This window comes from Megalobrama amblycephala, linkage group LG16, assembly GCF_018812025.1.
Source record: "Megalobrama amblycephala isolate DHTTF-2021 linkage group LG16, ASM1881202v1, whole genome shotgun sequence".
Taxonomy (NCBI): Eukaryota; Metazoa; Chordata; class Actinopteri; order Cypriniformes; family Xenocyprididae; genus Megalobrama; species Megalobrama amblycephala.
The window spans coordinates 5,892,335-5,916,843 of record NC_063059.1 but is presented as its reverse complement, the minus strand read 5'-3'; the positions used below and the strand labels follow the sequence as shown (position 1 = coordinate 5,916,843).

General features: G+C 36.6%; 1 protein-coding gene and 1 long non-coding RNA gene across 5 annotated transcripts; both read left to right on the top strand.

Annotated features, from left to right (window-relative positions):
- On the top strand, positions 1 to 4,094 carry LOC125249219. The gene is made up of 3 exons (XR_007180518.1): positions 1 to 89; positions 237 to 372; positions 3,580 to 4,094. It is a non-coding gene; the product is annotated as an uncharacterized LOC125249219 (long non-coding RNA).
- A 1,422-nt stretch (positions 4,095 to 5,516) lies between these two features.
- LOC125249217 lies at positions 5,517 to 11,369 on the top strand. Of its 4 annotated transcripts, XR_007180516.1 has the most exons (7): positions 5,517 to 5,553; positions 7,610 to 7,777; positions 7,856 to 8,187; positions 8,278 to 8,346; positions 8,440 to 8,531; positions 8,617 to 8,733; positions 8,866 to 11,369. XR_007180516.1 is itself a non-coding variant. In XM_048161462.1 (2 exons), the coding sequence occupies exons 1-2, from the start codon at positions 7,211 to 7,213 to the stop codon at positions 8,030 to 8,032; spliced, it is 744 nt and encodes a 247-aa protein (XP_048017419.1). In that variant the 5' UTR covers positions 6,530 to 7,210; the 3' UTR covers positions 8,033 to 8,259. The 4 variants fall into 4 exon arrangements, 1 of the variants encoding a protein (XP_048017419.1); XR_007180517.1 differs by having other exon boundaries at positions 8,278 to 8,733; positions 8,866 to 10,533; positions 10,843 to 11,369; XR_007180515.1 differs by having other exon boundaries at positions 8,278 to 8,733.
- Positions 11,370 to 24,509: the final 13,140 nt, after the last annotated feature.

Here is a 24,509-nt window from a genome sequence, read left to right as displayed (position 1 = left end):
GAAAATTGCTCTACCATGTCCAGTGGGAGGTTCAAAAATGGAGACATTGGAATGTCTTCATTCTCCTGACGTCTTGTCATTTCAGCACGGTATGTGGCATTGGTCCGTAGACTTTTTTTACCATGGCTCTTGCGGGTGCGTCACACACAACACATCTGTTTTTTTATGTCTTTTCCATCCAAACCATTTTCAAGTAGTTCCTGAATGTCTTTTATGGCTTCTTCTGTAAAATCCAGGTTTGCTGGTTTGGTGGGACCAATTGGCAGTGTTACTGGGAAGACATTGATGGGTGACAGGTGAATGGCACAGCGGATGGGCCATGACGTCTTATCATGTGTCACTGGTGCATAGAATGAGGTTGTTCACCTCTGGGTAAGTCACATGCCCAGAAAGGAAGCACCATAACAGCATCATATAATTTAATTACAAGTGACCATCAGATTTTTACATCACTTTAAAAATGTAAATCAGATCCGTAAAGCTAAAGCAAATTTCTTTATTGAGATAATTAAAGGGACAAATGGAAATGGAAAATTAATATGGGAAAATTTAAATAATCTGTTAGGACGAAATAAAGATATAAATTTCAAAGATCTGCAACTTCAAGTTAAAGGTATGCTAACTGATAATTTAGACATTATCGTCAATAGCTTTAACAGATACTTTATTAGCTCAGTTGAGGATTTGACAATGCATTTTAAATGCCGCAAACATCCCATACAAGCCTCTAGATGCTAATAAACCAATATTTAGTATACAGGATATATCTGTTACTGACGTTATAAAAATAATTTCATCTCTAAAAAGTTCAAAAGCCAGAGATACTTTTGGTTTCACTAATGATCTTTTAAAACTCCATAAAGAGGCTCTTGCAAGCCCAATTGCACACCTTGATAAATCTATCTATAAAACAGGGAATAGTGCCCTAAACATGGAAGACATGGAAGACGGTTATCCCAGTCTTTAAGGCTGGTGATAAGTCAAAACCAGAGAATTTTCGTCCAATAAGCATTCTACCAATAATTTCAAAATAGCTGAAAAATGGGTTGCCTCACAGTTAATTGAACACCTAAACAGTAGTGATACCCCTTTCCATCCAATTCAGTTTGGATTTCGCAAACATCACTCTACAGAAACAGCCACTTGTTATTTTCTTGAGAAAGCTTAATTAAATAATTAAATTAAATATTTAATTAAATTCTTGAGAATTTAAAAAGCGGGCTTTGTAGGGGCTGTTTTTCTGGACTTGAAACGAGCCTTTGATGCCATTAATCATAATGTGCTTCTTGCTAAATTGACTTATTTTAATTCCTCTGAAAGAGCACATTGTTATATGCAATCATATTTGTCAGACAGAAAACAAGCTGTACAAATAGGAAATTCACAGTCATCTTATCTTACTTGTTCTGCTGGAGTCCCACAAGGCTCAATACTGGGACCGATTTTATTCAGTCTCTATGTTAATAACTTACCAAATGTCTGTTCAAATATAAAAATGCAATTATACGCTGATGATACAGTATTGTATTCTCACGGCAGCCAGCAGTGGGGCCAGAGCCATCTGTCTTTGTCAGTGGAGATAGACTAGATGTGTTAGAACAATTTAAGTATCTTGGTGTGGTCTTTGATTCACATCTTGACATTTAAGCAACATGTAAAAAAAAAAAATCACAAATATTATAAAATTTAACTTGTCAAATTTCCAACGTATATGGCCTTTTCTTACTGTTGAGTCAGCAAAGGCTTATATGCATGCAATGATATTTACATAACTTAATGTTATACAATCTGGTCTCATACAACTGAGAGCATCTTAAAACCCCTCAAGGGTTTTTGGCGACTTACTTAATGTACAATGGCGCAGAACTAAATTTAGCCAAATGGTGGTGTCTAGCTCAAGTTAGGAATTGTGACAATTACTTAACCTTTAAAAAAAAACCTTAAACAATGGCTGAAATCAAACCAGCGATGTACCCATATGTAAATAATTTTCTTATTGGATGTCTGTTCATAGTGGCCTTTTAACTTCTATGTGACTGCTGTTTACAGTACTTAGTCTTTGTTGTTCTGTGTAATATGTCTACATGTATGTTGTTATGTTTGTAAATAATCTGTATTTTGTGTTTTATGATACCTGCCTTAGGACAACGGATGAAATTGTGCTAATTCCAGCATATTTACACTGATGCTCATTGCTGATTTGTTGATCAATGTGTACTGTCCTAATTCAAATAAAAAATAAAATAAATAAATAAATCATATAATTAAAATAGGAAACAGCCAAGCTGGCAAAATAATATAAAATGTTTAATAGATAAATAAAATTTGTAAATGATTGTTTTGACACACCCATTTTAGATCTTGGAGTCACTACTAATGAGCTGATAACCTTAATCAGGTGTGTTTGATTGAGGGGACAACGTGCAGTGCTGGTGGGCCTCCAGGAATGTGGTTGGGAACCACTATCCTAATTGTTTACATTTTGCATAAAGTATAATAGCTGTCATCGTTCAGATTATTAATGCAAGGTTCATCCAAACTGTATTTAATGTAAAGCTCCAATTAAATTAAGATAATTATTCACTCACAAATAAATCTCTCAATGAGTAAAATTGTCTCTATTGACTACACATTATGTACAGTTGTGCTCAAAATTATTCATACCCTTTGTAAATATAATCAAAGAAGGCTGTGAAAATAAATCTGCATTGTTCATCCTTTTGATCTTTTATTTTAAAACTTTATAAAAATCCAACCGTTCATTGGAGAATAAGAATTTTAAATGGTTAATAATACTAATAATAATCTCATTGTGAAATAAATGATTTTCTATAATACACATTGCTCACAATTAATCATACCCTTTTATTCAAAACTTTTTTAACCTCCTTTTGCCAAGATAGCCATTATATGACTTCTAACAGGGACAGTCAAGTTGATTTTTTTTTTTTTTTTTTTTATCTTTTGCTGTTTGATAGAATCAATGATGCCATGTATCTGAACAAGATGTCCTGGATATCCGGCGGAAAAATAGGCCCACAATATTCCAGCAGTACTTTTCATAGCTCTTATCTTGACAAAAAAAGAGGTTACAAACAGATTAAAAGGGTATGATTAATTGTGAGCAGTGTGTATTAGAGAAAAAAACATTTATTTCATAATGAGATTATTATTAGTATTATTAACCATTTAAAATTCTTATTCTCCAATAAACGGTTGCAGATTTATTTTCACAGCCTTCTTTGGTAATATTTACTAAGGGTATGAATAATTCTGAGCACAACTGTATGTAATGACAAGTAAGTTTATATTTTTAATTATTTCCCTGGTTCAGAAAGTAACAGTGGCTGTGATAAACTTTCACCTTATAAAGACAGTCTAATTTTGTTTCTGTCAAATATGCCTGCTCCTGAGCAAGTTTGAGCTTAATGACTTCAAAGAATCTAACAATCCTGGATCATCTCTAATCATCAACTGTAAATACTGATGATTAATTCACATACGAAAAACAAACCCCTGTTGTTTACCTGTCGATGATGATTATCATTATTAATTTAATCTCCGATCATTATTTTACAGGTGTTCATCTGTTTCCTTATTTGGCTGGTTTGGAAGGATTACAGAAAAGACACAGATGGTTGAATGGTCAATGACACAAAACAGGCAGAAGAAATACAACACAAGTACAAGGGTTAAGTTAAACATGAACTTTTCGTAGTGTCCATGGAAATGTGCAAAACCAATCTGACTGGCTTCTAGTTAATCCTGCCTGACTGTGTAGTGTCATTTTAACATAAAGCTTCCAGAGCCCTCCAAGTGTCAGTCTCCAGCGTTGCAGGCTCATGGACATGTGCTACAAAAATTCTTGGCGAAACTCTCTGCAAAAAAAATAAACCTATATATAATTTACTCATTACTACATGTGACAATAGTGTTTATAGCACCTTAAATTGTAATTTACTTTCCCTAATGTTGCTCCAGTCATGTATGACTTTTTGTTTCATGGAACAACACCTAGTTGTGAGCTGTCGACAAAGCCCTTAAGACCACAGTAGAAGTTGTAACAATTTAAAACATTAACCCCCCCCCCCCCCTAAATAATAGCATGAAATCAGCATTACAATGTTTCCAATATGCTTCAAATGTATTATCTCCCTTTAATAGTGCTGCAGCTGCTCACCAAGGCTCTCTCAATTTAAAATGGACACACTATCCCTGACATCGCTGCCTATCACTGTTTTATTGTGTATGGGGATGTTCTTTATGTTGATTTTGAGTGATGTTGATTATTTTGTTGCTTACTGTTGTGTACATGAAGCTGAAACCATTCTTTACACTCTTGCCCCCCCCCCCCCCACCCTTTTTTTGGTCCTGCTTTAAAACTATTTCCCCAGTTATATCTTTTTAATGCTGTAACAAGACCTTGTTCTGTTGTTCCATTTGTTCCTGTTTTAATAAAACATTTTAAAAATGAATTGCTATTGTATTGTCGTCTTTAGTCTTGCCCAAGAGATTACAACCCAAAAATGTGTGTGTAATGGTAAAAAACACAAATATTTACATTGTCTTACCTGACTGCCTCTTTTTTCTTTTTTTTCCTAGTGAGCTGAGTACAGAAATGTTTGACCACTTATTCATGTAGTGCAGCTGTTTGAACACTAGACCTGGTTAATGTACTGTCTTACACCATATTATACAGATGGATATTATACAGTTAATATTCGTCCGAAAATGTTTACAACAAAACACAAAAAATATTGTGCATGAGCGTCCTCTACTGTGAGATAATGGTAATGTAATATCTGGCTTGTTGAATTAACTGATCACAGTTTCGGTGAATATTTTTTATTACAAATTACATCTTAGTTTTTAAAACATTTTAAAGGACTGTAGAAAGTGTGCACATCAAATTTGATTCATTTTCGGCTGCTGTGAATGGTTACTTTTGAACTTTGTCAATGCATTATAATCTCAAATCACACAGCTGCACTCATAACTAAAAATAACCTGTAGGGAACGTTCTGGGAACGTTCTCTTTAGGTTATAAAATGAACTCAAAAAATAACCTACAGGGAACGTTCTGGGAACGTTCTCTTTAGGTTATAAAATGAACTCAAAAAATAACCTACAGGGAACGTTCTGGGAACGTTCTCCTTAGGTTGTAAAATTATCCCAAAAAAAGAACCTGCAGGGAACGTTCCCAGAACGTTCTCTTTAGGTTATAAAAATAAAACCAAACAATAACCAACAGGGAACGTTCTGGGAACGTTCTCTTTAGGTTATAAAATGAACCCAAAAAATAACCTACAGGGAACGTTCTGGGAACGTTCTCCTTAGGTTGTAAAATGATCCCAAAAAAAGAACCTGCAGGGAACGTTCTGGGAACGTTCTCTTTAGGTTAAAAAAAAGGGAACCAATAGAGAACGTTCTCAGAACGTTCTTATTTGGTTCCCCAAAAAAATAACCAAACGGGAACCATATGGGAACGTTAGGGGAACGTTCTGTGTTTACTGGGGCGGGGCCTAATGCTGATAAACTCTCATGTGAACAGAGGTAAGTCTGCTGAATTTATACCTCTTTACATCGGTTGAGTTGATTAACTGAATGCTCTCCACCTTTGCTAATTAGGTTAATTATCTGAACTTGCTCCTCCCAAATTTTGTTAATAAAACATCATTTATCTCCCTCTGCTCACAGCCTTTTGCATTTATTTTTTTTGTTATGTCCTGCCAAATCTCACCTTTTTTTCGGTTTGTGACAGATGAGTTTAATTTGCTTTCAAGGACTGTTTTGTTTTCTTTGTATCCATCAATTAAAATCAGAATTTCTTCATGACTGAAATTTTTCTTCCTGTTTCGTTTCTCCTCCATGTGTGGGATAGATATTTTCAATTAAAAGTGTAATGTTTTGAGTTCGATAAAGTTTGCTTTAATGTCTTTTTTAACTTTCAGTTTAGGCCAGTCAAGAATGAGTTTGAAATTACACACTGTTCATACTATTTACTGTTTACCTATTAGAAGGCTTGTGATTGGGTTAAGAAAAATTGACGTCATTCTATGCGACAACGCATTACTTTACGGAGAGCTTACGACCTACTAGCTACGTTCTGCCTTAAAGGGTTAGTTCACCCAAAAATGAAAATTCTGTCATTTATTACTTACCTTCGTGCCGTTCCACACCCGTAAGACCTTCGTTAATCTTCAGAACACAAATTAAAATATTTTAGTTGAAATCCGATGGCTCCGTGAGGCCTACATAGGGAACAATGTACACTTCCTCTCTCAAGATCCATAAAGGTACTAAAAACATATTTAAATCAGTTCATGTGAGTACAGTGGTTCAATATTAATATTATAAAGCAGCGAGAATATTTTTGGAGCACCAAAAAATCTAAATAACGACTTATTTAGTGATGGCTGATTTCAAAACACTGCTTCATGAAGCATCGGAGCATAAATGAATCAGTGAGTCTAGATATAAAAAAGGCCAGGAATGCAAAAACACAATTATAAAGGCATTCACTGCTCATAGTATTAGTAAAAAAGGAAAAGTCAACAAAGAAACATGGTCAAACCTGGCAATGGATGTTTTAAAAATGACAAATGATAAACTATGAAAATGGTTAATGACAATATGGAACAGCAACAGGCAAGGTATATGTACTGAAGTACTTTGTAAAGGTAAGAGACAGTGTTAAATTGCTTTGATACTGTTTCCATAATTCATGTTATCTAAGTGTTTTTCTATGACAGCTGTGTTTTATGCATTACCTTTAATTCAGTAAGAATTATTGAAAATAAATTTAAATCATTGTTTGCCACTGAAAAGATTGTTAAATTTACTACACTACTATGCACTGAAGAAAGCATTGAGCTGAAACGTTTGTGTTTTATTTTATTAGTGACAAATGTAAAATAAAAATACTTAATTTTGTGATGTGGATCATCGTCTACAAAACCTTACTACACAGAAATTAAATGTAATCATGATCGTGTGTTATTAAATAAAATTTAATAATCTTGTTGAGAAACGTGAGACAAATATATGTGTAAAAAAAGAATGTAATAAGAGCGATTTCAGGTGTTAAAATGACTAGGGGTATTACAGGTGTGGTGAGATTGAATTTGTTGATTTCATTTATTTGATTAAAAATACAAAAAGGAAAAAAACATGCACAGCACAGTTTTGTCCAGAACTTATCGACATCCTCATGAACAGCTACATGAGTATTTTCCCCCTCCGGAGTGGTGTGCTTCTTGGAGATCTTAGCCGGTTTTCTGAAGTCAGCACAGCTACAGTCAGCCAACAATCCAAAACCAGGGAAACTAACTGCCATGTGGAAGAGTGGTTTTGGATTGTTAAACACAGAATCCTTCAAACTAAGAAGTTCCTGCGTCCTGCTGACTTCATCCACAAAATGTATGGATCCCCACAAGGCAGATTCAGAGAACACATCATTAACAACAGTCTGATACTGCCTTGTAGGGATCCACAACCAAAACAAAACTTCTTCAGCCAGAAAGAAGATTGGGCAGCAAAAAAAAAAACATCTCGAAAACATAAAAAACGAAGGACAAAATACTTTGACCCACCTTTTGTATTGACACAGCCATCAAGTCCAGACAGCAAAGGCATCAACAGCAATACCAGCCAGATGGAAACCACCATACTGATTCCAGACAAACCAATGGACCTGTCAACTACATCAAAACATGAGCCAAAATACATTACTGAGCCCCATAAAACAGAAGAAACATCTGAGGACATAGCTGATGAGGTATTACTTCAGTTTATTATATTTTGTAAAATAATCTTAATGCATTTAACATATTTCTTTAAAATAAATGAATTGCAGATCGAATACCTTTGGTCCAAAAAAGACTGTGAATTGGTGGTTGCTGTTGTGTCATCGGCAGAAAAGATGAGCAGGTACACCGTCCGTCACTCAGAGTTCAAAACTCTGCAACCGCACAAGTGGCTTGTGGGAGAGGCAAGAATATCCATGAGATATTATTATTTAAAATTGGTATGATTTAAATTGCCAAAGTATACCATAAATATTGTAAACATCTGGAACGCTGTCAGTTCCCTTTACAGGACAGTAGCATTTGCCTCATCGATGTCTTTACTGCTCAAGTGATCATGACCAGAGACAGAGATGCAGTATGCAGACAGAGCCTACGGAAGGTATCATTGTATTGTTATATACATTAAAGATATGAAAACACAACACATGTTTAGAAATATTTACTAATGTGAAATTATCGAACATTTCAGGTGGACTTCACAAAATACCAAGCAATTATCAGTTTCCTGAATGTGAATGATAACCACTGGAAGTTTTTGGTGAAAGCTTTCAAAATACCAATAAGTTCTTTTTCATGGATATGTGGTCAAAGCTGAACTATAATTTGAAATGGGTTTCTCTCTTTTGTCCAGTATCTACATGCATCTTCCAGTCAGGTTTTTCTTATTGACCCACAAGGAACTGATGAGGAAAAGGACTCTAAGCAAGCTGCTATCAGATTTTGGTAAAAAACAATGCTAAAATTACTCGAATTATTTCCAATTACTTTAACTGTATTTACCCCTAACTGTTTCATATATTTATCAAAGTGAATACTTCAAAATGAGGTTTGGCAAAAAAGAGTGTGTGGAGATTGAGTGGAGAGATCCACAATTAAACACACAATCCAGCAGGATTCATACAGCTGTGGTGTATTTGTTATGCAGGTATTTTTCTCAAATGATAAGTAAAACCTATAGTTAAGACACTAATTACAATTCATTCTTACACTTCACTACAACTATTGTTCAAAGATGGCTATATATATATATATATATAATTTTGTTTTTGTTTTTTAGATTGAATGTCATGCGTGCAAACACTGGTTTCATGTGAAATGCCTAAACATGAAACCTCACGAATTTGAGAAGGCAAAAAATACTAACTGGGCTTGCAATTTTTGCTTTTTTTTTTTTTTCCCAACATTTTTTGCTTTTCCTTGGTTACTTTCTTTTCAACTTGTAACAACTAAAAAAGATTGAAAGTTTTATGTGTCTGAATCTTTTATCCACATCCATGACATCTACAGTAGTCAACATTTGAAGTGGATCAAAACCTTTCATCAAAGTTGTCCTAAAAACCTTCTTGGACTACTTAGTTCTTAGGACAACTTTGATTAACTTTTTTGATCCACTTCAAATGTTGACTACTGTATATGTTCCAAATTATCATGCAAGTATATCAGTATTTCAGCAAAACATTTTATTTCAGTCACATTTCTCAGGCAATAATGGAAGGAAGAAAGATTTTCCTGAAGATGAAAAGCATTAAAGAGTACAATGTCTTGCAAAAGGAATGACAGTGCCTTTTTATAGCTGCATGCCCTTTTAATGCAATTAATGTTTGACAGAAATTTTCCTTAGCAAGACATTTCTGACAGTTCTTCTGTGCTCCAAGTCAAACACAAATCTTTTGACAGTAATAATCTCTGTTCTAGGGATGCTCATATTGACCTTTTAACCGTTAGTAAGAATTTTGACTGATTAATGATTAATACTATCAGTTAAGCGGTTTAAAGGGAAATTTTATTTTTTTCAAACATTTCTTAAAGTTTTCTGCATAGTTAAAGAATAATGAGCTATAAACAACAACATAGGCTAATTAAAAACTGAACGCGTCTGCTCAATTCAGCCGACTGAAAGTCGCAGCACAGATCAGCAACAGGAGTTAGAGTTGATTCATGATTTGTTTTTTTTTAAGCGAAATGTAAAGGCGCCTATTTGCAACCCAGTCTCACGGCAGTTCGTGACATAGTCACGAAATTTAATCTATTGGTTCGTGTTCGTGGACACGAATTTCCCTTTTTTTCCATGTCACTCAGCACGACTTTCGATCTAATGTATTTCAATAGGAAGCATCTTTCGTGTCTGCACCACGTTTTCTTTCTGCCACTAAGAAGCATTTTTTCTCATTTGTTATTCATTTTTAAACTTTAAGCACTACATTAATCAACATTTAACTAGGAGATTTGATCCTTGAGTTTATTGCTTTATATTCTGTAGGGTACTAACCATTGTGCTACGGTTTCTTTTCTGAGAAATGCCGTTTTTCAATCTATTTGGTGTGTCAAATCGGACAGTAAACTAAATATTACAGTACCCATGAGCCTTATCTACTTTTACTATGTTGAAGACGTCAGCTAAAACTACCTGATGACCCACTGCCGATTCTCTTTTAATGATATCCTCATCTTTCTTTCAACACATAAACACGAAAGTGTGCTTGATAATTCAACAATACGATGACCATCAGTTTTATTTGATTCTCCTTCTATTGTGAGAACGGGGGGTTTAGTTGTGGTTATTAATTAAATTAAAATAAAATAAAAAATAAATTAATTAGTTGATGCCCGCATTACCCGTGAGCCTCAGCATCCGTTGCTATGGAGACGAAGCCAGTCCACTTCGCGATTGGGTGATTTCTGCAGGCCGCGAATTCTCCGTCATTGCGCTCGAACCACTTTCCAGGTAAGCCACGAGACTTGAATGTAATGATCAAATTTGTTTAAATGTTGTAATTGATGCTTTTCTTTGCCATTAGACTCACATGGTTTACATGTTAGAGCATGAATTAAAGGCCGACCATTGGTTTCCATATTAACAGTAAAAAAAGAAGACACACCTTTTGTGCAGTCATACAGAAAATGGGAAAAACGTGAATTTTATTTTGTATTTTTAAGAAAATTGGTATCTCTCACTATCGGGGTACACATTTTAAAACTTTTTTCATCATATCTAGCCTTCACTACATAATGAACAATTTCTGTTCTCCTGCAGATCCTGTCAAACTTCACCTTCACCCTATAGATACACCTGATTCCCAAAACCCAAAGGCACTTTTAAGAGCCAACCTCTATCTATCTTCATCATTTTCTATCTCTGTCCATCTATCTCACCATCTATATTTCTATCCATCTCTTCAATCTCTATCTGTCATCTATCTCAATTTCTCTATTTCTCAATATCTTTCCTCTCTTTCTGTCTTTGTCAGTCAGTCTGTCTGTCTGTCTCTGTCTGTGTTGCAGTGGCCACCAGACATATCCTTGACTCACAGGACCAAGAGGGGAGACGCATGGCTCTTGAACTGAAACATGACCACGTTCTAGCTGAAGCCAGGGTTAGAGTTTTTATCTTTACCTCAATCATTTTAATCTTGAACATACAGATGAGGGACAAATTGAAGTAAAAACATAATGAATGTAGAAGGATGAGTGTATTAGATTTCAGACAGGTACACTCCCGTTCAAAAGTTTGGGATCACTAAGATTTTTAATGTTTTTAAAAGAAGTTTCGTCTGCTCACCAAGGCTACATTTATTTAATTAAAAATACAGTAAAAACAGTAATATTGTGAAATATTATTACAATTTAAAAAAAAACTGTTTTCTATTTTAATATATTTTAAAATGTAATTTATTCCTGTGATCAAAGCTGAATTTTCAGCATCATTACTCCAGTCTTCAGTGTCACATGATCCTTCAGAAATCATTCTAATATGCTGATCTGCTGCTCAAGAAACATTTAATGTGTACAATTGTACAAAATATTTGTACAATTTAGTTATAGTAATTCAATAACCTGTCATATTTAAAAAGTCTTTATCTTCTCTACAAACAATGATAATGTTAAAATGTTTAATTAATGTTTAAAATATTATTTAAAAGCCTGTTAATGTTTAATAACTGGTTTTCTGCTCATATCGGTCGATGTTTGATAAACTGGGAAATGCTGTTGTTATGTGACGACAGTTTCATCTATTTTGCAAACTTGTATGTCTATCACAAGGTTATCCGGTTAGATAAGTTCATAGCTAATTATTGAGGCTTTCTGTTCAATCTTTAATAACACGATGCTTCCGTAACGCTTCTGTATTCATTGTTGTTCACAGAGAGAGCGTTTTTAAATGGTGCATAAAATATAATAGTTTGGCTTGGCTTGACACACAGTCTAATGATCTAACGAAATATACATTTTAAACCTCTTTTAACTGTTAGTTCCTGGGAGGTCACATGATCTTATTCTTTGTGTCATAATTCTTGGACTAAGTGTGCACAGAGCGCCCCACACAGTAGTCTGTGTATACAGCGTTAATTTGATGACAATGGCGCGTTTTGGGTAAAAATTGAATAAATATTACTCCTCTGTATAGCAAATTGACATAAACGTATGAGAATCCATCAATATTTCTCCAAATGTGGATGCTTTTAAGCTAAAAGACCTGAGGGATATTATTTTGTGGAGTTTTTCCATAATCTCACAGGAGTTTTTTCTCAATGGCTGAAGCTGACGCTCATATTTCGATGAAAAAGTAACGACTCCGTTTCTCATATTCATAACTCCCGACGCATATTAACAAATAACGGTCACTATACGATGTTGAGAATAAAATAAAGATTAAAAATTGAAGCTCGAGTCTTAGATCTTTTTAATGATGTATAGTTTGTCAAGGTGATTACATTACATCTAACAGTAAATTTGAGCTAATTTAAACAAAGAAGCTTTGGTGCGTCGACACACCAGTGACGGTTAACAGTTTGTGAATGACTCATAATTGTATCCTAATTTAGTTACTTGGTGTTTGGTAATGAAGGGCCTACTTTGCATCAGCAACACTGACTCAATGACAAACAAGTCATTCATAAGAAGACAACTGATGGCACCTGTATTCATAGCAACTAGAATCTAACTAATTAATTATTTGATTGCTAATCTTAAATAAAGGGGGCTGCTGCTCTGTATTATAGTCTTCAAAATCATTATGTAAACTTGTAAGTTATTTAGCAAAAGAATACTAAAACAAACACCAAAACCTAACATAAATACAAATACAAATTACAAAACCTATTTTATGATTGAAATACATGAATCACAAACACTGCCCATCCCTGTTCGTGTGACCTCCACTAGTGGCACTGTTTTCGACACTCTCGAAACTTTGAATCTTTTCCTGAAACAATGAGGGGAAAGCTTTGGTGCTTCATGAGGCTTCATTTGCCCATCACTATCCTCCACCTGTTTACAAACTGACTACTTTTCATCAATCAATACTCACGCCGAGTAACAGGTCGACTGGTTCCCTCATCTATGAATCCCAAGCGTACTCCTATAGTCCGCGGGGGATTTGTTAACCTCCTCCTTCTCCTTGGCGGCCTTTGATTCATTTCATTTCTGAATTCACGCAACCTACAAGTACAAACGTTATACCAAATTGGTCATTTTGTTTTAGAATATCACTATTATTAAAAGCAGTAACCCTTCAGTTACATTCACATGATTGAACATTTCTTTTAGCACAGCTGTCTTGCCTTAAAAGTGATCATCTGCCAAGTGCTGCCAATTAAATGACTTCCCCGCCCCTTTTGAGACTTTTTTTTTCAAAAGCCTAGCAAAAAATCTAAAAACTTATTGGACAATTATCCTTATCTAGACACCCACACTGATTTACATTTAATTAATACAGATCAGTGCACTCACTAGTAATTCAGTTAGCTAACGCTACTTTCAGTTGAAAGTATTTGCTAACACTGCGCCTGCAGCATGTACATGTTCAATCGTAATTAACATAATTCACGGCTGGGTTATACATAAAGTATCTCTCTTGCAATTATTCTTATGAGTATTTTATATGAATTGCCATGATAACAGGGCTTGGCATAGGCAATACAAACTGAACAATATAACGTATGTGTGTTTCCTCACAGTATGTCAGCCACTTCCGATTTGTGCCATCCTCACACTGAAATACTTTATTCACAACTGCATTTTTGGATGTTTGCCTGGTATGGTACATGGAAAAACAAGTCATGATCTGTTGATTTAGGTTGTGTGAACCAGTCAACTTTTGACTTTTCTAGGGGCTCCCCTGTGTGCTCTGTCTGTCCCATGTGCTCTCTCTGACCTGCGTGCTCTCAAATTCAATTCAATTAATTTGAGCTTTATTAGCATGACTGTGAATCACAATGTTGCTAAAGCATTAACATATGATATATAAATAATAAAACAAACAAACAAACAAAACATATATGTATAGATCATGTCATATGTATCATAGCAAATAAATCCATCTCAGTAAATGAATAAATAAAGCAGGAGAGTTATCCATCTCTAATGTTGTGAATGGCTAACACATATTTTGCAGCTAGTGTAGCTGTGTTATCATCTTCACCAAGTATGAAGGGCATTTTCTCAGTATCACTCAGTTCAGTGAATGATGGAATCAGTGTTTCAAATCTGGAGAGAAATGTTTCTCTAACATCATTATATTTAGGACAGAGGAGTAGAAAGTGTTTCTCATCCTCACAGTGTCTACAGATCCTCTGCTCTCTCGCTGTCCATGTTTGTCCATGTCTTCCTCTCTCTATTTCTATATCATGGTCACTTAATCTGTATTTGGATAGGATTTGTCTTTCTTTAAATTGTTTCATTAATTAGTTTGAACTAATGGTGGTTCTATTTAGGGTTTATTTTACTTTATTCATGTGACTGATATTTACTCTTAAACATTGTGTGTAGGATTGTCACGATACCATAAAAATATCGTACAATACTACACAACAAGGGTAGATTTGGTTTGAACATTTAAATAAATCTCCCCCATCCCCCTCACAAACTACGCCCCTGTGCATATACCTTTTATATACCTATAAAAATCCACTGTTTTGTTTTAACTATAATTACATTACTATATTTGCTGTCACATCAAAATAATAAAGTATGTATTAAATATTAATGACCACATAAATATTATGTGTAATATTATAAAAGGTATGTCATATAAAGTCGATTTATTGGAACAATTATGTTTACAGATTTTTTGAGAAAAGCAAACATCTCTGTGTGCTCATGCACATTTTGCCATTAATTTATAACAGAACTACTTTTTATTAACCTATGTTATAGGTTAGGGTGGTGGGTAGCAGTGTTGGGGGTAACGAGTTACAAAGTAACGGATTACAGTAACGATTACTTTTTTGGGTAACGAAGTAACGTAACGCATTACACTAATAATATTGGTAACTACACTACTTTACTCGACTATAGGAACGCGCTTTCCTTCGTTACCCAAGTCGTGTTTGCCTGTGTGTAAAGTTCTGTCTGTTTAAGTGGTGCGTGCATGCGTGTGCCTGTATGTGTGCCGTTGCCATAGAGATCGATTTGACGTAGCTGCTGGAGCGGGAAATGGAGATTGAGACAGGGGGTTTCGGCAGGCCCGGCGCCACGAGGGGGCAAAAGGGGGCATATTGCCCCCTCAGATCTGATTTGTGCCCCCTCAGTTTCAATTTGTCTCCTTTCACCCGATCGATTTTAACTTTTTTAACGTGTACGATAACACCGGTGTGATGAGAACGTTCAATACGCTAAATTCAAACCTGCTTTCCCGCTGCTGGCGCTGAGCCAGAGATTGACGCGCTCTGTGCTTTTCATATTTCACATCTAAGTTTTCAACCACATGTTTATTTGAGGTTTCAGACGTTTGAATGAGGACTAGACTATATATAAAAAAGACATTTATTTGTTAAATGCAGATTCCATGTTTGTTTATTCATATCAGATACAATGCGTAGCCTATGAAACAAAGTTTACTCTCTTATCCCAGTTCACCAGCCACTTACGTTTATTTCGGGAAAAATTGATGAATTTATGTAATGTAAATCCGACAGATCCTCTGTTTTATAATCAACTAACATGATCATTATAGGTGTATAAACAAAACGCATTCACTTCCACATATATGACAATCGGAAAATATCATATAATTCATGATATAGCCTAGTTAACAAGTTTATGAATATTTTTAATAAAAAGGAAAAACAAAATAAACGCGATACCTGTAGCTTGGCTGCATGACGCGTCGCCAAGGAATGAATGTAAATAATGTTCTAAAAAAAACAGGGTTTCCCAAACGGGGGTTCGCGAGGGAATTGCAAGTTGATGACAAGCAATTAATTAAATTATAATTAAATAATTACAAATCAAACAAATAGACTAAATAATAATCAAATAAAAAAAAATGTAAATTTGGCAACAAAACTTAATATTTTATTTCTTTATTTTGCATGTGACCATTCAGTTACATAACTGAACGCGTCTGCTCAATTCAAAGTGGGCTGAACGAGAGTCGCACCTAACTTTGCCCATTTCGCCTCACCTTTGACTGAGCGCCTATTTAAGCGAGTTTGTCATTGATTGTATTGTTTTGTTGTTGGGTTTTTTTTTATTAAGAATAATAATAAACTCATCATTAATGAACCCATCATTAAAATGCATTCACGGTCGTTAATAACGTGCGTGTACACTGGCGCGGTGCCGTTATGAATGCCCGTGCGGCCGTGAGCATTATACTTTCACTTTTGAATTAGTGATTCAAAGCCTGTGTTTTGAAACTTGTGTGTTGACACCATTTTAAAATGACCCCACCATAGCCTTCTTTATTTCTGTTGTTTACGGTGCGGCATATTTCTTTGTGCAGACGGGGTTATTGTTCTTTCATATGGTTCAATATTTATACAATAAACTCTATGCAGAAAGGTTAAGTGATGATAGGGCTGATGTTTGTCCATGTATCTACACGGTAAATTAAGAAAAATTAAAGTAAAGTAATAAGTAGTGAAGTTACTTTTCAAATGCAGTAACTAGTAAAGTAATCTCATTACAATTTACAAAAGTAACTAGTAACTAGTAACTAATTACATTTTTTGAGTAACTACCCCAACACTGGTGGGTAGTAGGGTATCAAGAACACACACCAAACCCAACCTACATCATCTGCAATCTTTTTTTCATGAATGCTGCAAAACTCCTTGCTGCTACACCTAATCTGTGACATTCAACTACCTAGACAAAATCTGCAAACTCTGCAGTCTGACCTGGCTCAGGGGAAGATCCTGAATAACACTGGCGAGCTCCTGGAAGTTGACAAAGTCGCCATTTTGAAGCATGGCAATGGATGTCACAAACGTAGCCACCGTCAAGACAGAATTGTAATCCAAGTTTTGCGGCAACCTTCCGAGCACATGAGACAGCCACGGCATGCCATGTTTCAAATATTTTTCTGAATGTCTCGAGTAAGACAGATTGCGCTGCTCAAGTTCCATACATATGTCGCCAATGAGACTGGCAGCTCTAGCCTCATTAGATGTCATTTCCATATCATTGTGGATCTCCCAAAAATCCTTGCCTCACACGATTGTACAGATCACCCAAAACTACCAAAGTCAGCTGCTCTCCAATGACCGATGGCCCAGCATGGACACTGTCGGACAACGGAAACAAGCAACAGATCCTCATCTTCTGTACGTCATTGTTTGTCCAGTTGGCTAATGGAGGAGTCGTCAAGCCAGCACTGTGGGCAAAATCCAAACCAGCAAATCCACGCCTGAATGTCACACTATTTATATTTTCAGAGCAGGTCCTCAAGCTAACAGATAACTGCTGTTAACCTTCTATTAACAATCGCGGATGTTTCACTACTGTTGATGCTCATGGCTTTGCGAACCTACATCGACATCCAAACATGGCTCGCCGTAATTTGTATATAGACGGAGACTACGATCGAGCTGCTATTAGCTCGATTAGCTGCTAAGAGAGACAAGACATCACCAGAGTGAATTTTAGGAGCATTAGAGACGGGCTGGATGGGGTGCTTTCTAGTGTGTGAAAGAGGGGGTTAAACTAGAGGTCTACAAAGAGGACCCGAAACCCGAGGACCCGGGACCCGACCCGGGACCCGTACGGGTTCGGGTCTATATTTTAAATGGTAAGCCGGGTCCGGGTCGGGTCCCAATCTATTACTTCGGTTCCCGGGTCTGTTTAACATTGTGTGTATACCCGAGCCGATCTGATTCGGAGATCACCTGGCCATGTTCAGTCAGTCAGCGTTGTGCGTGTGTTTTGTAACTTGCAAAGTATGAGCTGGGAAATAAGGTGAAAAAAAACCAGGAGCGACCCCAGCCATCAGAAGCAGAGCGGGAGGAGTTAAAGCAAGCGAACAGTGATCATCAAGCTTTCCTATTATATTATGAATGAACCGTCTTGATATATCTAAAGTTTTGGTCAGACTCGGCTTAGAGAGCGCAGAAATGATCGCAAATAATGCTAACGTCAGTGGCCATGTCACTGTACAAGCAATCGTTAAGGCTCGGCTCGGTGTTCATTTTCAGTTCTCTCTTCACAGCAATTCATCAGTGTACTATTTGAGTAAATGAATTACTCCGGGATATTGGTTTGTTTGAACTCAGAGGGAGTGTCAGCCACATTAAAAAAGTTAACAGCTTAAGTCATTTGTGGATTAATGCGTATTGGAGATGCGAACCGTTTAAAACAATTCAGTTCAATTTGGTGAACTGGTTCAAAAAGATCCGGTTATTAATGACATAATTTTGCTATTTGGGTGAACTAACCCTTTAATTTGAAGAACATGCATGTTCACGTTATGTCTTGGAATACAGACCTGACTTCCCAGATTACAAATTTGAAAATCCACTTAACTCTGCCATTTTTGCCGTCATTGACTACTGTTAATACTTCTTGTTTGAATTTCACTGATTAAGCAATATGGTAAAAGTGACAGTGGGTTGGATTAGGGCTGGGATAAACGATAATTTTTTTTACGATTAATTTAGCGATTATTTTTCGGTGCATCGATTAATCTAACGACTCTTTTTTGTTTTTGTTTTTTTCAGTCCGATTCTATTTCGGTTTGATTCGATTATCGATAATCTCCCCATTAACTGACTATTACCAATTTGTAAAAAGTCCAAAATAAAATGTATATTAGCTATATTAGCCTACTATCAAAATGACTAAGTAGGCTACAAATACCTACATAATGAGGTATTCCCGAGGTATATATTTAAATATATTTAAAAAGAATCAAATGGATCGGTGCAATTCACAGAAACAGCTGGACTCCAGGCAGAGAAACATGGATTTGCAGTTATCATTTTGTGTCAAATTGTTGGATTTTGAGGTAAAATCATTCCTTATATATTGTATTGTTATATATTATGTTGGCAAATCATCAATTAAATATTTTCCATCTTATATTCTGTATAATTGTGTTTTAAAATAAACACTGACAAAAACTATAACGTACTATAAAACTATATGTTTTAGGGCTGGACGATATATATATATAACATTGATATAAGTGATTACGCGGACTTAAACCTACCTATATTGTAGTTCTATAAAATATTCACAGGCAAATTTGCTTTATGTATTTCCCCGGCGTCAAATCAGGCACATATAAATGTCAGGAAACACGACTCCTGGCTGCATGTCGATATCCATGGATTAGGTTTATTTGACAAGTTGTAAGAAACACTTTCGAGTCCAACCTTTAGAGTAATTTGTTTGTTTTACTCGCATTTTCTCAGTTTACCCTATTGTATCCAGTCACGCAGCAGTTCTTTTGCCACTCAGTCCAGCTGAGGGAGCGCGCTTTTGGCGGGAAAGTGACGTCGATGCATACCCTCGCGCCGCGCTGAAACGTGTGTCGCAGGCTATGACGCAAATCTTCGTTGACAGAAATGTTGAAATTTAATATTTATTATACACATTTTTACAGCATTGGAAAACGTTAAGAATGTTTGTGTCATGTTTGTCCTCCTACAGAAACCATATGAAAACAAAAAATATTTTTCCATTTTCATACATTTTTTAAAAAGCTCCAGGGAGCCACTAGGGAGGCGCTAAAGAGCCACACATGGCTCTAGAGCCGCGGGTTGCCGACCTCCGGTCTATCCTGTTTTAATTCATCCCCATGTCTCTTTCCTGTTTTCACAGATGCAGTGAGGGAGCGATTCCCCAACACAGAGGTGGCAGAGATCCGGGCCCTTCTACGGAGGAAGTGCAACAATGAGAGCTACAAGGCCTCTAGTAACTCAAGTCAGAGCTAGATATGCATGTGTAGTAAGTTGTTTGCCATTGTTCTGTTCCCGGCATTTCAGAGAAAGTCGACTGTTCAAGGTTCCTCCTTTTGCCAATATCTGCTTTTGTGTGTTACTTTTGTGTTAATAATAAAGATCCTTTTCTGAAATGCAATTTGTAATCTGTTGATTTAATGTACTTGAACTGAATTGTAATATAATACACTTGTAGTGTAATACCAACATTCATGCTATATTCATGCTCTGTATAACAAAATGGGGATAAAATTACAAATGAAATGTACTTTCAATTTGTTTCTACCTTACACTATAATAACATTGCACTGAAAGTACGTGTCTATGATGTTTAGGTTGTAATTGAACTTCACTTCAAAAACATTATTATTGTCATAGTGGGACACTTTAAAAGCACTAAATATAGTTAGGAAGTGCATTTGTAGATCACTTGAAATGTTACAGAGGCATACTAAATTAACTGTTTATAGTAATTATAAGTATGATAGCAGTATGCACAAAATGTACTTAAACACAACTATATTTTGCACTGCAATGCCCTTTTAAGTGTATTTCCATTAGAATGGCAATACAATGCAATTGTACTGTAAGTGTGCTTAATTGCTCATGAATCTTGATTTTCATTAGTGTATTTTAGTGCACTTGAAGTTTAAAAAAAGTTGTTCCATTTTAGTATACTATTTACACTAGAAGTGTAGTTAAATAGATGTTAAGTTGAAGTTAATACATAATTGAATACACTTAACTATACTTGGATTTGAAAATAAAATAGTAAAATAGAAAATAGTACAAAATGTAGAAAATATACTTAGTACACTTTATTAAAGTATAATTTTAATAGAATTCTTTTTCACCTGGGTTAAAAAGTGTTAAAGTCACTCGTTTTTCTAAAGAAACACTGTCAAACAGCGACACCCACAGGTAAAGTTACAGCGTGGAGTCCGCGTCTTTGTGCCTCCCTTCAGCTCATTGAAATAAAGCAGAGCCTCTAAAGCAGGGGTCTCAAACTCGCGGCCCGCGGGCCACTTGAGGCCCGCGGGATGATATTTTGTGGCCCCCCACTTGACATCGAAGTTTAGTGTTAGTGCGGCCCGCGAGTTATTCTGAAACGCACCTTTTTGCTGAGTCGTTGCGTATGCCGCGCTCGCCGCACTTTTCGTTTTATTTTATCACTTATGGGCTACCATAGATCTCGTGACAGCTTTCGGCGGCGTTTGTTGTCAACGGTTGTCAAGCCAACCGCAAAGTACTTGGACATTCCGGCTCTTTTTCGTGAGCCGGCTCGTTTGACTCAGCTCGCTGAAAAGACCCGGCTCTTTTAGCTCACAAATGGCTCTTTAAAAAATAAATGTTTTAACTATGACTTTGACTATGACCGGTGTGAAAACAATTCTAATTTAATTATTAAATGAACTCATACTCACAATGTCTCATAATATCTTTAAAAATGCATTGATTTGTTATGAAAAAAGAACATTTGCATTTAAATTACGGCTTTTTAATGTATCGAAAAAACATTCAAAACAAATACAATCTGAATCTGAACAACATAACAGAACCCATATTAAAGAAAATACATTAAACTGATCCCTCTTTTTCTCTCTTCCATGTTATAACCAGCATGCATGTTATGCATGTCACTAGTTATGTATAATAACTAGCGCGCGCACACACACAATGCTGACCTTATTTTTATTTTATGAGATATTTGCATTCAGAAATTACACTTTGCGTGAGTTGGCTCGCTCATGCAGTATTACTGGTTGACGCCGCGGGATAGACAGGAACAGAATGTGAGGCTGATCAGACAGTCGAAACGAATGTGTGCGCCTTTAGGCCTATATAATTTTTATTAATCTCTTTTAATTAGTATATTATTTTAAATAAAATTAAAATTAATTATTTTATTATTACATGATGATTTTTTTTTTAAAGAGTCGGTTCAGATATGCGAGCCAGCTCGCAACGTTCACCTACCAGCCGGTTCATTCGCGAACGACCCATCACTTGTTGAAACGTGTGTGACACCAAGTGAACGGAAAATATATGCTATCACCCAGTTCCAGTCATGTCTCTCTCAAAACGTGCTGTGAAGAGAAAGGTTGGTGACGAGCACAGGCAATTTCAGAAGAAGTGGGAGACGGAATATTTTTTCGTTGAGCACAGGGGCACCCCTACGTGTCTCATCTGTGCAGAGAAAGTTGCGGTGTATAAGGAATATAACATCAGACGTCATTACTCAACTAGGCATGCTGAGGAGTATACAAAATACCAGGGAGATGAGAGAAAGAACCGGGTTGCCAATCTTAAAAAATGTCTGTTGAGGCAACAAGAGTTATTTAAGAAAGCAAAAAAAGAGAATGAAGCAGCAGTCGAAGCTAGCTACATGGTGAGTGAGATTATTGCTAAGGCCGGAAAGCCGTTCAAGGAAGGCGAGTTCATCAAAAAGTGTTTGTTACTAGCCTGCAAGTAAAGTCTGTCCAGAAAAGAATGACCAGTTTAGCAAAATCAGCCTTTCAGCTAACACAGTGGCAGAGCGCATTTCTGACCTGTCAGAAGACATATATGTTCAACTTCGTGAGAAAGCCAAACGTTTTTGTGCATACTCTGTCGCTCTTGATGAGAGCACGGACAACACTGACACTGCGCAGCTCGCAGTATATGTCCGTGGTGTTAACGACAATTTTGAAGTGATTGAGGAGTTGCTCGCTGTGATTCCAATGCATGGTCAAACCACCGCTCAGGAGATATTCCGCCTGCTGTGTGGTGCTATTGAGGATGCCGGTTTGCCATGGAAGAGGTTTGTTGGAATAACAACCGATGGAGCGCCATCAATGACAGGACGGAAAAATGGACTGGTGGCACTTGTTCAAAGAAAACTGGAAGAGGAGAATGTGGAGGAGGCCATTGCTCTGCACTGCATTATCCATCAGCAGGCCCTTTGCAGCAAATGCCTGAGGTTTGACAATGTGATGTCTGTTGTTGTAAAATGCATCAACCATATCAGATCTAGGGGCTTAAAGCACCGGCAGTTCCGCGCCTTTTTGGAGGAAATAGAGTCAGAATATGAGGATGTGCTCTACTTCACAGAGGTACGTTGGCTCAGTAGGGGAAACGTCTTGAAGAGGTTTTTTGAGTTGCGTGCAGAAGTGAAAGCCTTCATGGAGAAGGATGGGATGGCTGTTCCTCTGTTAAGTGATTCCAAATGGCTCATGGACTTTGCTTTTCTTGTTGACATCACACAGGAACTGAATGTACTGAACAAGAAGTTACAAGGCCAGGGGCAGCTTGTCAGTGCTGCCTATGACAATGTGAGAGCATTCTCCACAAAACTTGTGTTATGGAAAGCCCAGCTCTCTCAGACAAACCTCTGCCATTTCCCTGCATGCAAGGCACTCATGGATGTGGGCACACCATTCAGTGGTGAGAAGTATGCTGATGCCATTATGAAGCTACAGGAGGAATTTGATCGTAGGTTTGCAGACTTCAAGACACACAGAGCCACTTTTCAAATTTTTGCTGACCCCTTCTCCTTTGATGTGCAAGATGCTCCTCCTGTACTTCAAATGGAGCTCATTGACCTGCAGTGCAATTCTGAACTTCAAAGTCAAGTTCAGGGAGGTGAGTGGAAACACAAAGAAGCTTGGACAGTTTTTGAGAGAATTGCCACCCACCTTCCCTGAGCTCTCCAGGATGTTCAAGCGGACCATGTGCCTTTTTGGTAGCACCTATCTATGTGAAAAGCTCTTCTCCACCATGAACTTCAATAAGTCAAAGTACAGGTCCAGACTTACTGATAAGCATCTTCAAGCCATACTGAGGGTTTCAACTGTTTCCTCCCTCAAGCCAAATGTGTCTCAGCTGTGTGAGAGGAAGCGCTGCCAGGTCTCAGGCAGCAAGGAGTAGGCAAGAGAAGCCTATGTTCTGAAGAACCGTTCATGTTCATGAAAAAACGTATAGAAAGGAATGTTCAAATTCAGAGGAACAGTTTATGTTTGGAAGAAACGTTAATGTTGAAGAACTGTTAATAATAAAGTTTGAGATGATTGGATCAGTTGTGCTCCTTTTTTGTGGAATATTTGATGCGGCCCAGCCTGACCCAGACTCTACCTCCAGCGGCCCCCAGGTAAATTGAGTTTGAGACCCCTGCTCTAAAGCGTGCGGTGGGTTTAGTGGGGGGTAATTGAGAATTAATGGGGGAAAGTCACATGAGAGGAGGCAATGCCACATTTGCAATGATTGGATATGATCGGTTATGATTGGACATGATTGGTTTCTTTTGGGTTTTTTTCACCACCATGTCCCTTTAGGGGCTCCATATATTTGTATTGAAATATGCACAGGAGAACTTCTAACAATTTTTGTTGTGTACAAATCAAACTGATGGACCTGATTTATGGTTGTAAACATGGGATGTAAGAATCTCACTCAAAAATATCTATATTATGGTGAGGTAGCCATTTAGGGTTAATATTGGACAATACAACAGATACAGAAAATTTATCAAAACAACAAATAAAGTCAATGCATTCATAGAAAA

What these genes read in the sequence shown, in the direction of transcription:
- LOC125249217 (XM_048161462.1), top strand. Translation starts at nt 7,211, where the DNA reads ATGAACAGCTACATGAGTATTTTCCCCCTCCGGAGTGGTGTGCTTCTT. An exon ending in CTGAGGACATAGCTGATGAG is followed by an intron (nt 7,778 to 7,855) that starts GTATTACTTCAG and finishes AATGAATTGCAG; the next exon opens with ATCGAATACCTTTGGTCCAA.